Source organism: Echeneis naucrates, chromosome 8, assembly GCF_900963305.1.
Source record: "Echeneis naucrates chromosome 8, fEcheNa1.1, whole genome shotgun sequence".
NCBI classification, from domain to species: domain Eukaryota; kingdom Metazoa; phylum Chordata; class Actinopteri; order Carangiformes; family Echeneidae; genus Echeneis; species Echeneis naucrates.
Window position 1 is genome coordinate 11,952,533 of NC_042518.1, and position 12,802 is coordinate 11,965,334.

Below are 12,802 nucleotides of genomic sequence, written 5' to 3' on the forward strand. Positions count from 1 at the left end.
TCCATCCCTCTACCCTCCTCGATGCTCATTCTCACTGCCTTTGCCCCCCCTTCTCTCCTCTCAACCCAGCCAGTTGAGGCAGATGGCTGCCCCTCCCTGAGCCTGGTTCTGCCCGAGGTTTCTCCTTGCCACTGTCGCCAAGTGCTGGCTTTTGGAGGGAAATGCTGGGTCTCTTTAACAACTCCATAAAGAGTTTGGTCTAGACCTGCTCTCTGTGTAAAGTGCCTTGATGTAACTTTGCTAGGATTTGGTGCTGTATAAATTAATTTGAAAATTCTGCATAACCCATTTCCATGATTATTCAAGTGTACTATTCCAACACAGAGCCACTACTACAGTCACAGTTCTCTCAGTAAAAAGGCACATTCTGAAAGATACATGAATATTAATTAATGAGATAAACCCTTTATTTAAACAAGATTCCTTCTGATATTCGTAGCAGACCAGACAAACCATGAGAGTAGAAAACATTAGTGTGAACTGCCTTGAAGAGCTGAATAAGTCTTAAAGTGCACTGACATCTTGTGGACAATGTAAGCTATTTCAGGTACTGTGTGCACTTTTTTTATTTTCAATTTCAATCTCATCTAAAAACTATTCCTGAGGCTTTTGAATCTATTTATCCACCAGAAAGAGTCAGATATTCTCTTGTGTGTAACATCTTGGTGGACAACCCTCTAAATATGGAAAACACTCTTCGCATTTGCAGTTGTTACACTGTACACAAATATATAAAAACAAAGAAAACCTAACAAGTTAGTTATCAGCTGCTCAAGAAAAGTTCTCCAGGAACAGGTAAAAATCAATTAAACTTTAGCGGCAAACCGAAGTGAAAGAGAAAAATGATCAGATTCAAATAGATTTTTATGAATAAACATCTTTTGAATATAAACTTCAGTAAAATATCTGAAAGTGGTGGGTCTTTGTTGTTGTTCCTGCAGCAGATGCTACCGTGAGATGGAGCTGGCATTTGATTGACTAGAAGAAGTAGTGGCATTGCTGAACTGTGAAAAACCACTATGACAGGATTTCAGACTGGTCATGGATCCCCTGGAAACAACAGAAAATGACAAAGACAAACATTAACTCTCAAATATGATACCACCAAAAATACATTGAAAATGTCTTTACTGAAATAAAATAAACACATTGCATATATTCAGTACATGAAATTGTCTCAAGACAACATTTCCAGAAATATCAACGGATTTGATGAATCCACATGAGAACAGTGCAGCCTGTGTGAACGACCACATCTGTAATACAAAGAAAACATGATACACTCCGCTCATAGATAAACTGACCTGAAGTCACGGGAGGCCAGCACCTCGGTGTAGTACATTATCTTACACTTGTGGGAGGAGACCTGCAGTGAAGCCAGGACATCATCCACACGAGGCAGGCTGGAGGCGGTGTAGGCTGGGGAGCTATGGAAACGCCACTGCAGGATGTAGAAGCCGGGCCAACGTGTTATATGGGAGCCCTGTTTGAACAGAGGAGAACGGCAGGATTTAGTTGAGGCTGTGATGATAAAGGATTAAGAAAGCAAACAGAAAGTGCAGTTCAAAGCTAAAGTAGACGGAGGGAAGAGTCCGCCGTCTTCCCTTCACCTGTACACTCTCTCCCTCCCTGCAAGTGAAAGCTTTCTCCACCATGCTGTAGTCCTGGCCCAGCACCCAGCTCCTGTCTATCAGCTGGACATTGACGGCCCCAAGGGATGGGATGCCATGGGTTCCAAGAGAGTCCTTCTTTGGAGCCTGAGGGGCCCTCTTCGAATGGTAAATGTTGAAAATCACCTCTCCTTTGCACACATCAAAGTCCCAGGTAATGACGGAGGAGGCCTCTGAAATCTCAATCAGCATCTGGGGGAAGCAACAGACAGCGTGCCATTATTGATGCTTCCTTGCAATGTAGATTTGTTCCAGGTGGTGGCACCAGAATCCACAGCATAACGAACCTTTAGCCAAAAATGGAATCCTGAAGTCAACTTAATGCAGTTTTGGGATAACTTTGATACATACACATCAGACACATGGATCAGATTGTTGAGACAAAGGTTGACACCGTACCTCACATGGGGCTCCTTTGAAGATACTGGCGCTCTTATAAATGGAGTCCGTCAATAGGCGGTTCTCCTCACTCTCCAGCTCTTCTGCTGTCCTGTACAGAGATTTGGGGACGAGGCCTCCTTCAGGGACGTCACACTAAAGAGATAAAAACAAAGGAAAAATAACATATGTCATATTTCTAAATCTGTGGGATTGTTTGTAATTAAGAGCTGCATCTGAAAATTTAATTGGTTCAATCCTGAGCATTAATATTAAGAAGCTTCAAGACATTTTTAGTGAGGCAACTCTGAAGTTATCCATTGAGCCAAGGGTAGTAATTTGATAAACTTGCTGGTGATGAAGTAATTAAGGGTGATAAATACTGGATTCTGAAGGTATATGTCTCATGGAGCACAGCAAAGAGAAGAAGTGATGTACACTTATTTTGAACAGAAAATATACAGACAGAAATCAATTTGTTGCCCAGCCGCTCTCACCACACAGTCTCCTTTTAAAAAGTCCGGGATAATCTCTTTGTCAATGTAGTCCACCAACCCTCCCGGACCTTGGTAGTCATTTCCAGCATAAACAAGAAACTTCTTTCGAGTGTTTTCATCAATCAAGGGACTGACCTAGAAACAAAGCACAAACAGACATTTGAGAAAAAGCACCAGGTTGTTTTTTTTTTTATGAATTGCAAAATGCAATCCATAAATCTTTGAATTATTAATGTTCACAGAGTAAAAAGGCTGGCTGGTAGTTGGTGTTGCTACACATCTTAAGACCTAAGCCTTAACCCTGAGATGACTCCAGGTCGGATGATCAGATATTAGTAAAACCGGTTTGAAACACAATGGTCTGTGCAGAGAAACAGTAATGCAGGATGATGCATTTATCTATAAAAAAACAACAGCATGTGAGTAGCAAGCACAAGATTTTTTTAGCGTAGCCCAACAATTCATTATTTAGCCATCTCTGTAATGGATGATTAAGTGCTGGAATCCAACCTCTAACTGAATCCCACCAAGGCCAGTTATGGTCAAGTTGTCAAGCTCCAGAATTCAGTAGGATGTGCTTCGGGTGAAGACTTTAACAGAATATGACATTTTTAATTTCCAAGGGGGGAAAAAATGACTTTATACTGTAATGCTGTTACTATAAACTGGACAGTGCTTCCTCACTCACTGGGTTAATTGTGTTAGCACAGCTTTGCTGTGTAATGGTTATATTTGCGCTTTCCTTGAAGTACCAGGAGTGTGGCATGTGGCGTAAAGTAGCTGTTAAGTACAGGTAAATGTGGGAAATTCAGTCAAAAGGAAAAAAGTTCTGGCAAAATTAAGAGGGGGGGATTAGACGGAGCTCTCCTTCAAGATCTTCATCTTAAAGAAATGAAACATGAAACACTTAACACATTGCACTTGAATCAGTATTCGACTTCCTGTAATCCAGATCCCAGGAGAGGGGTAGAAAGTCTAATTTCTAGTAAATTAAACTTGTGCACATGTGAAAAGAAATATACTAATGGAGGAATTGTGGCAGTTTGGTATATCTGCAGGGTGTTTTGAATGGAATTTTTATAAACAAATCTTTGAATGATGAATTTCAGGCTATACTACTTTATGAGACTTTAACATTAGACTTCACCCAAGCCTAGATACATCATAACCTTCCTTCATTGGAGAGATGTGTAAAAAAAAACAAAAAACGTGAATGTGTAAAATTAATTGTGGAAGAGTTGGACTGGCATTTTGTCGATTCTAAGCTTGACTACTTTTTTCTTTTTTAGAAGCTGTTGAGCAGGGTGATACATTGAAATACTAAGACCAAGGATCAGTCAGAAGGCACCCAAATTTCTTTAGATTGTGGATTTAATACCAGCTAGACCATTTCCTGGAGAGTCACCACAGAGATTTGAAATCAAATGAGGCAGAAGATAAGGATTGATATGAAAGATTATCTTGGGGAAAATGATTATGGGAAAATGTCCCCATATATTTTTTGGGAGGGGTTGCAGGCTATTGGTCTAACTTAAAGTGAAAGATCTGTGGACCCTTTGAATAAAGATCACATGTAACCATGTGACAGGCATAACTAGTCATTCTCAGAGAGAATCAGTGATTTCTTTCAATACTAAAAGATGAAATTCAATGTGGAAGTTATCTGTTGAGAAGTATAAATCTGGCATGAGTATATATCTGGCAGAAAAGATTGAAAATAACCTTTCTCCCAGATAATAAGTCTAGATCAAAACGGTTTTATTCAGCAGAGGCAGACGTGATAAAATTTGCAGAGTACAACATGTGACTGAACATACAGTAAAAAATATTTTCCAGACAGCATTATTAAGCCTTAATGCAGACAAGGCTTTTGATCCAGGCATTGTGAGACTTTAAACGGAGCAATACAAAAATTTGGATTTCATGGATTTTAAAAACCACTCACGCACTGTATAATAGCCCAAGAGCAAGAATAAAAATCAATGGAGCCATTTCAAAGTCACTTGGCCTGTAAAGTGGGGTCAGACAGCTGTGTTGTAAGTCTGTTACTGTTTGCAATGCTAAAATATTTGTTAAGTCAGATGATGACTCAGGATAATAATATTGTAGGCATATAAATGCCAATGAGTCAAGAGCTCGAAAAATCTGTCTTTGCAGAATCAAAGATGACATTTTTAATTAGAAATTACAATTAAATATTAGAATTATATTTATATATTGTAAATACTTGGTTATGGATTGAGCAGTCCATAGGATCAAATGTTGTGGGCACCATCTTACATCTGGTTCAGGTCTAGACTCACCATTGTCATTTAACAACACAACAAAACACAAATAGAATCGAATTCTGTGCAAACACAATGTCAATATAATAATAGCAATCTCCTAAGGTGCAAGCATGTCTGGTTTTAACAGGAACAGGAGATGGCACTCTGGTTGGTTGATTGCACATTATTGCAACACTGCCATGAGTAATTGAGAGTACTTCATACAACCCTTTTAAACCGAAAGTCAGGTGAGGTGACAATTTAATGGTAAAAGTAAAATGGATACATTCTGAGTGCATCTCCACCGCATGTATTTGGACCAGGCGTATAGGCAAGTTTCCATTAAATAACATTCTATTTCTTCATCTTTGTCACCTTACAATCATTTGTATGTTTATCAGTTGCATTTGAAAACACCCAATTAATTAATTAGGGCCGTTAAAGAAGCATATATGGGGGACTTAAGTGGAGTAAAATAGGAAGAACAAGTACAATCTACATAAAATTGAAAAGAGGAAAGTAAACGAACAGTTGCATTTCCAAGGAGGATATCAAGCTGACCCTCATTGAAGGCGTTTGGCTGGAAGTTTTGCAGTAGATATTTAATTCACACCTGATGTGCCAAGCGTCAGGGGGTGTGGAGAATCAGTGCATCCAGGGATCCAGTCACTATCCTTACATTTATTTTAGGTTTTAGATTTATGGAGGATTGGAGACTATATTCAGGGAAAAGGTCAATTTTAATTGGGGGGGGGGGGGTGGACCTTTTTGAGCTTCTTTGTTAAACATCCACAATTATTCAAACAAAACACCAGGTTCACACAAGCAGCCGTATTGTGCATTTGTCATTTTCTCTTATCTTATATGAGACATGATGACAATTGAGCTTAACGGGTTGAAAAGATGGATTAGTGTACAAGTATTGTGCTAAAGATGACCATGTAAACTGCAATTATCTGATTCCAAATAACGAAAAAGAGTTCACCTGCATTAAATATATATGTACTTGTACTGACCAATAACCTGTCAATGTGACAGACAGTCAGAGTGGTAAAGATGGACAGAGTGTAGATTACTGTTATCTTAATGAAGTTTAATATCTGAATTTAATGACACATCATGAGGTTTCTCACAGATACATTAAACTGATCTTGCGGTCAATCACTGCATAAATCAGTAATAGTGATCAGCTAGTTAAAACAAGCCTCCATCCTTAAAGCACTTAATATTTTTATTCCTTCTATTATTGGTTAAGTTTATATAACTCTGTGTTCATGTTATTACTTAAGGCTATTTCTCAGTTGTATATGATGGTTGTACTATATTCTAGAAACGACACTATTGCATATTTCTATGGCTCTGATTAAATTTCCCCAACAGGGATCAGTTAGGTCTCTGCATACAGTACTGCATACTGATGACTATAATTATCTTCATTTGCTGTTATTAGTTTTCTCTGGTCCCCCTTTTCTTTTCTGTTGTTTATCTTGTGCTCATTTTCACAATGCGGCTGGATCTCAGCCAAATATTTCGACTTTCTATCAAAAAGAAGACGCAGCAGCAGAGTTTACATCAGGCTTGGATGGTTAATCATATTATATATTTGCTCCTGAAATATAAACAAAGGGATTTACTCTCACCAGGGTCCAGAGCATCGGAAAAACTCGGGGCGCCCTCAAAATGAGGAGGCGGCCCAGAGTCTCGGGGTAGTTGGCTTCCACCACCTCGATGATTCTCAGCAGAGCCTTCACACCCGGCCTCCACAGGTGACGCATGTTAAGACCCTCCAGATCCACCAGGCAAGTCCAACAGCTGAGTAACATGTTAACACAGACAGACATGACTATACAACACTATATGTGTATATATATAATACACACACACACACACACACACACACTGACCCAAAAAAATGTTTTTAAGAATTCAAGCAAATGTTTATGCACCTAATAGGACATCCAAAGACTCTGGTGTTTTCCTCACAACGCCTCAGTCCCTCCTCAATGATAGACAGGACCTGGGTCATAAAACAGTAGCATCAACTAATCTGCGTGCATGTAAATACTGTGGGTGTATCACAAGACATTACCTGTTTTAGAAGGACCTCCTCCCCCAAGGCTCGTACCAAACCCTTAGTGTCCATTTGACCCAGACGCAAGATATACAAAGGACGACCACCTAAACACACATGCAAACATGCACAAACAACAACATGCATTCCAGAATCTGTCGATCTTTTATTATGGAGATGACTCTTACTCTGCTCCCACTCCTGTCGCCTATGTAAAGCCAGTATTTAGCCCTGCAGTAGATATTTATTTATTACGTGACCACTGAATTGACACTTCCTGTCTTACATCTCAACCTGAATCTGGGTGGATCACTGGAGCTGTTACATGACTCATTTTCAAACAAGGGAACTGAGACAGATGGTGCTCAGACTTTGCAGTCAATAATTAACTAATGTGAACTTAATAAAAACAGACAGCAAAACTGTTCTGCCTCTTTATATCCTCTGATAAGCGTAGCAGCCAGAGGACTAAAAGGAAAATGGGATGCTGTAAAGATAAATGGAAGAAGCATTGTTTACCTTTGTCATGGTGATTCCAGGCTCCAGTAAAATATTCCTGAAGCAGCTGTGGCTGATGCCATGTGTCTAAAAGGAAATCCACCTGATGTTGTTTCCTCCAGGTAAGAGACTGGCACAGAAGCTCCCTGGCCTTGTCAAGACTGAAATCTCTGGCCCTCAGGAAGCGCAGCACATGCTGATCCTTTGGAATCTGGACATAGCAGGCAGGGGTCAAAACTTCAGCACAAATTTAAAGTTAATGGTACTTCAAGAACAACAACAACAACAAAACAAAAATACTTTCCTTAGCCTTCCAACAACTGGCTTGATAATTTCCATTTGAAAATGTACATTTATGAAAAGCAATACTAACTTAGGTGTGGAAGTAGATGCTAAACAGAAGTCTACGCCCTGAGTCTATAAATAAGTGTGTATTTTGAAGAACTGTGTATTTTGAAAAGCTTTTTATTGGAATAAATGTGTTTGGATATGTGCAACCTTGCCCTTGTGGGTTTCCTGGAGCCACTGGCGCAGTCGAATAAGACAGCTCTCCTGCAGAGGCGTTAAATCACCAAGGTAACGTCTAATGTAGTCAGCATCCAACTTGTCTATGGGCAGAAACACGTGTACAGTGTGAAGTTGGCACATAATTCATGTATCACCTGAAGACATGAAGAGCTGCTCTCAACACCACACAAAGGTGGCTAAAGGCACAAAGTGCCTTTTTCTGACCTTCACATCCTTCTTAACGTGTGACTTTGCAATGTCTGTTAAGGTAGGGAAAGAAAACACATGATGTATGGTGCACAGCCTGGGAATTATTATTTTTTTTCATCTCACGGACAAATCTTCAGCTTTCAAAACATTACTGCTAATGCAGACTGACCAACACCTTGACTACAATATGTTTCAGTTGTGCACAATGCAACACTGACCATCAGGAGAGCCGACCACTTGCTCTGTGGAACAGGCTGTGTTTTCCTCATTGGCGCTGTTCACTGGGATGGCTCTGGCAGCAGAGGGGGGCAGCAGCTGCAGCCTGGCAACAGCAGCGCCAGAGACAGCAGGGGGTGTCCAGCGAGGTATGTGAGTTACTCCTTCCTCCTCCAGCTCTCTGAGGTAGTATTCAATAATTTCTTTACCCTACAGCATTGGTGAGAAAATAAGCATTGGGAAAAAATATTTCAAATACTCAACCAAATGGAGGATTGGAGGTATCTACGTTGCAGTATGAACAGTGCAAAGGTGCAAACCTTTTTAATGCTAGCAGCATACTGTTTCATAGCTATCTTCTCTGCTGTGCTCTCAAAGCCAAAAAAGGACTTGATATCAAGACTTGCTGTCTGTTCAAAGCATGTCCAGTCCTCATTCTCTGGATGAACCTTTGGCAGACAAATAAAAATACATCATGGATCTGTGAGAGTGAAATTAAGTAATGTAAGGTATTCATATGATTGCTCAGTAGGTACAAAGTAGCTAGTTAATTTGAAGCTGAAGAAAAGCTATTGCTGAGCAATTATTTTTTAGAAAGCCCAGAAAATGGAAGGTGACTGTAGAGTAGCCACCTGCTGGCTTACTGGGTGGAAGGACAAACTTATGGAAACCAGATGCAGTAGTCGTAATCATGTCTGTAACTGATTACATTTTTCTGCCTGTCTTTTTCACCATATACTGCACCAGCCCTAAGAGGGGCTCCATGCAGATCCCTGAGATCATAAAATGTGTTCCACACATACAATACAGATACAATCAAAGCAATGCAAAAACAAAGAGCAAAGAAATCAAACTAATATTCTGATTAGAGACTCACCGTGTAGTTGCAGCACTCACAAACAATTACTCTGTTGGAAAAAGTCTCATTGTGGACCTCGATGTGGAGCGTCCTGTCTCTGCGGTTTAGAGTGTTCTTCTGGATAAAATACAGATAGTCCACGCCAGCAATCTGCATAAAGCAGGTTCATGACAGGTTATTTATGAAAAAGGCCTCTGATGCCATAGTGGTGTTGTGCTACACTTAAACAGTGAAACACTGGTATGCAAGATCGCCTTAAAAATGACTGAGGAGAAAAATAAAAACATCTTAAGTTTTCCTCTCTCCAAGGAGTCGCTGTTGCTTATTATAGCATCTTGCATGGTTATTTCATGGCCTTGACTCAGTAAAAGGTCAGGGGAGAGGTACCCTTTTGAGAAGCCGTGGAGCATCAATGTCGATTGTACAGCGCCTCTCAGTTATCAGCACGGCCCCGTCCTCGCTTTGATTTTCACTGACGACCTCACTGCCAGCAAACACTGGGATCAAGGGGCACTTTGGGAATCTCCTGATGTATGCCTGAGAATGAAAAATTTATCACAGGAGAAGGAAATTCACCATCTGCATTTAAATTTATTTAAAGATTTGCTTCTTCTTTTTTTCGTTTCTTTTTTTTTTTTTTTTTTTTGGAAAATGTGTATGAGTAATTTCTGGGTTCTCTGATTTTACGGTGTTCTTTTCTTGGGCATTTAACAGTTATCAGCTTGAAGTGTTTATTTTAATACATCAGCCTACAGCTGTGGCCGTTCTTACAGACAGTGATTGCTGTGTGCTTTATTGCCCTCAGCATACTGTATGACCATCTGTCCAGGCCAATTTCACAAGAGCCAGCCTGTCAATATTGATTGAGTCTCCAAACAGGCGTTTCAGGATACGCAAAAAATAGCTCTCTCTCTGTGGAATTAACAGCAGTGCAGCGTTTACTGATAAAGTACTGACAAGTAACCAAGGCAAGGAAGGAACTAGAACACTATGATATAAACAGCTGCCTGTTTAATGTTTTAAAGCGACAACAAATTCGTTCACCACAGGATCAGCCCTACTGCTGTTACTCTTGGTTTTCTCTGAGCTATAGATGTGGCAGCCACCAACAACCTGAACTGGTACGATTTTAGTAAATCATCCTGGTTGCCTAAGAGACATACGATTCTTAAGGTTTGATGAGCTAAGATGACTGTTCTGGTTCTAAAAACAGCTAAAGCACAAGAAGACCGACGTGTTGGTCTGCCAGCAAGACATGCATTATACAGCACAGCAGACAAGCAGTGTGATCACTAAGACGGCATTGTTGCCCATGCAGTTTACTGGGAAAAGGTTTCCTGTTCTGTGTCTGGAACACCATGCTACGAAAACATTATGTTTGACTGATTGCTGACAAACCAAATCTTTTGTCTTTACGCTTCCTTTCAGAGTATTCCATGTAAAGAAATGTGATGGGAGAAAATTCATCAGAAACAGCTTCCACTACTTAACACTAATATTTTTCACATTAGCCAGCGTCAGCCAGGCATAAGAAATTTAGCTTGTTTACATGAAAACAAATCCACAATATTTGTATTACATGAAGAGCTGGTAAAGATGTTTCACGACGGGCACAACGATGATGGTGCAACTTAAACATCCAGTGAGATCCAGGACAGCGATTAGGACTGTTAGCTGCAGCAATAACTGTCAGCAAAGGAACTGATGAGAAAACTCAGAGATGAATAAGAGCTGAGGAGGGGGGCGGACTATCCACTGGAGTCTCTCCTTTATGTTTCCTATCTTTTCATGTGAGCTGTTATTTGGGTTGGTAAATGGAGACTGTGTAGGAGTTAACTTGGACTTATGTGGAGGTGGGGTTATAGCCTGCAGAGCAAAGTGTCACTGCGGCATCACAGTCTTCACCCCACTTGCATAAGTCTTCAGCTTAATATATAACTGCGAAGAGCGAGCAACAGCAGCGAGAGCAGACAGTGAAAGTGGGTGAAACCTGCCTGCCTCCCAAGGAGCTCTACAGTCATTTCACTCTTGTCCTAATTTTGCTTCACACAGTTCCTGTTCTTAAAAAAAATCCAAAGCATTTGTTTGTACGTGGCAGACGTAGCAAGTAATTTCTCTCTCATAATAGCACCCATTTTCCATTCAGTGACAGCGCATTCATCACATGATTAATAAATGCTTGTAATGTTTGCTCTTTCAGTAAATTTGCCCCCCAGCATGACTGTTAAACCCCGCTGCTCTAAAACCAGAATCTACTGAATATTGCATTATGCCATTGATCTATTACCTTAAGAGAGCTGTAAACATTTCTGGTGATGAATGATTATGGCTGCCTCTTATCTCAGCATGACATCAAATTTAGTCTGCTGCCCATAGAAAGGAGAGAAAGTGAAATGATCTAGCTCTCCTTATTTCCTGATCTCTAGTTAAATACCATACGACAACAAGGAAATACACAAGGCAAGTTTTAATAAGTTACAGGGTTAGGGTTAACCCTAACCCTTGACAAATATATACTACCTGTGCAACTTTAAGATATAATACAAGTAGCCTGGCATTGAATTGAGTAAAATGAAATTCAGAAAGAAAAGCCCTTCATAGATGGAAGGACTAAAAAGCTGATTTTTCAGGTATTGCTGTATGTACCGCCTCATCTCACAAAATCTATCACAGCTGAGAGTTTATCAAGGGCACATAGGCAGACACAGTACTTAGACAAATCTCTCAGGGTTGTTTTTTTTTTTTTTTTTTTTTTTTGCATAAGGGCAGACGTAGAGGATTTTTAAGGGGAGCAAGATCAAAGAGTAGCAATTCTGCAAGGTCATGCAATAATGATGTCATGTGATATTATATAACAATGATCCGGATCAGATCTGGCCTTTACACAGACTGGACATTGAATGAACTTACCGCCATTATTAACTCAAATGGATGTTTGTAGACCCGGACTGGAGACTGGTATTCCTGCACCATGGCTGCTGTTCAATTCCCAGGACTCTTCTAGGGAGACAAAATCACTGGCTGCAAAAAAAAAAAAAAAGGTCAGTGATCTGCAGGAGTTACTGTACCGTGTCCCCGAGTCAGCTGAGAGACGTTCAGGGGAGCGATGACACTCGCATGACACCGGTTTGCTTTGGGTTCAGTCTCCAGCGCACAGCTGACCTTTATGGTCTGCATTGTTGACAGGAAGAAGAAAAGTTGGAGAAAAAGTTTGCGGGGCAGCCATCTGGCAAAAACCAAACATGCACGAGGAGCTTAAAGAGTGTAACATGGACTTACATCAGATTAAAATCAGGGTCCGTAAACGTCACTGCGGCGGTTCAGCCGTCTGCTTCCTCATGCTGTCAGCTGAGAGGACAAAGTATCAGATCCGCAAAACGTGAACTACCCCAGGGCTTTTCCGCCCGTCTGTCCCCCAGAGTGCCTCCGTGTGACTGTTAACCCCGCCCCTCTCAGACAAATAGGAAGGAAGTGCTAACGCCCCTTTGAAAGTTCGCAGTTATACTTAATGGCGTTTTATTGTGAAATGCTCAGACACCAGTTTTTCACATTTCTGAGCATTTTGAATTGAGCTAATAAAAAAGTATACTGTAGAGCAAAAGGCTAAACCAGCTAAAATCTGATTAATA

At 40.5% G+C, this 12,802-nt stretch overlaps 1 protein-coding gene across 1 annotated transcript; it reads right to left on the reverse strand.

Moving 5' to 3' along the window:
• Window positions 1-395: 395 nt before the first annotated feature.
• On the reverse strand, window positions 396-12,592 carry sec14l1 (SEC14-like lipid binding 1). Its single transcript, XM_029507989.1, has 16 exons — window positions 12,453-12,592; window positions 12,084-12,194; window positions 9,561-9,710; window positions 9,192-9,323; window positions 8,635-8,763; window positions 8,317-8,524; window positions 7,880-7,989; window positions 7,403-7,592; window positions 6,902-6,990; window positions 6,759-6,829; window positions 6,453-6,624; window positions 2,546-2,680; window positions 2,070-2,204; window positions 1,611-1,862; window positions 1,305-1,483; window positions 396-1,050 (listed from the first exon to the last, which is right to left on the reverse strand). The coding sequence occupies exons 2-16, from the start codon at window positions 12,144-12,146 to the stop codon at window positions 948-950; spliced, it is 2,118 nt and encodes a 705-aa protein (XP_029363849.1). The 5' UTR covers window positions 12,147-12,194; window positions 12,453-12,592; the 3' UTR covers window positions 396-947.
• Between the last annotated feature and the right edge of the window lie 210 nt (window positions 12,593-12,802).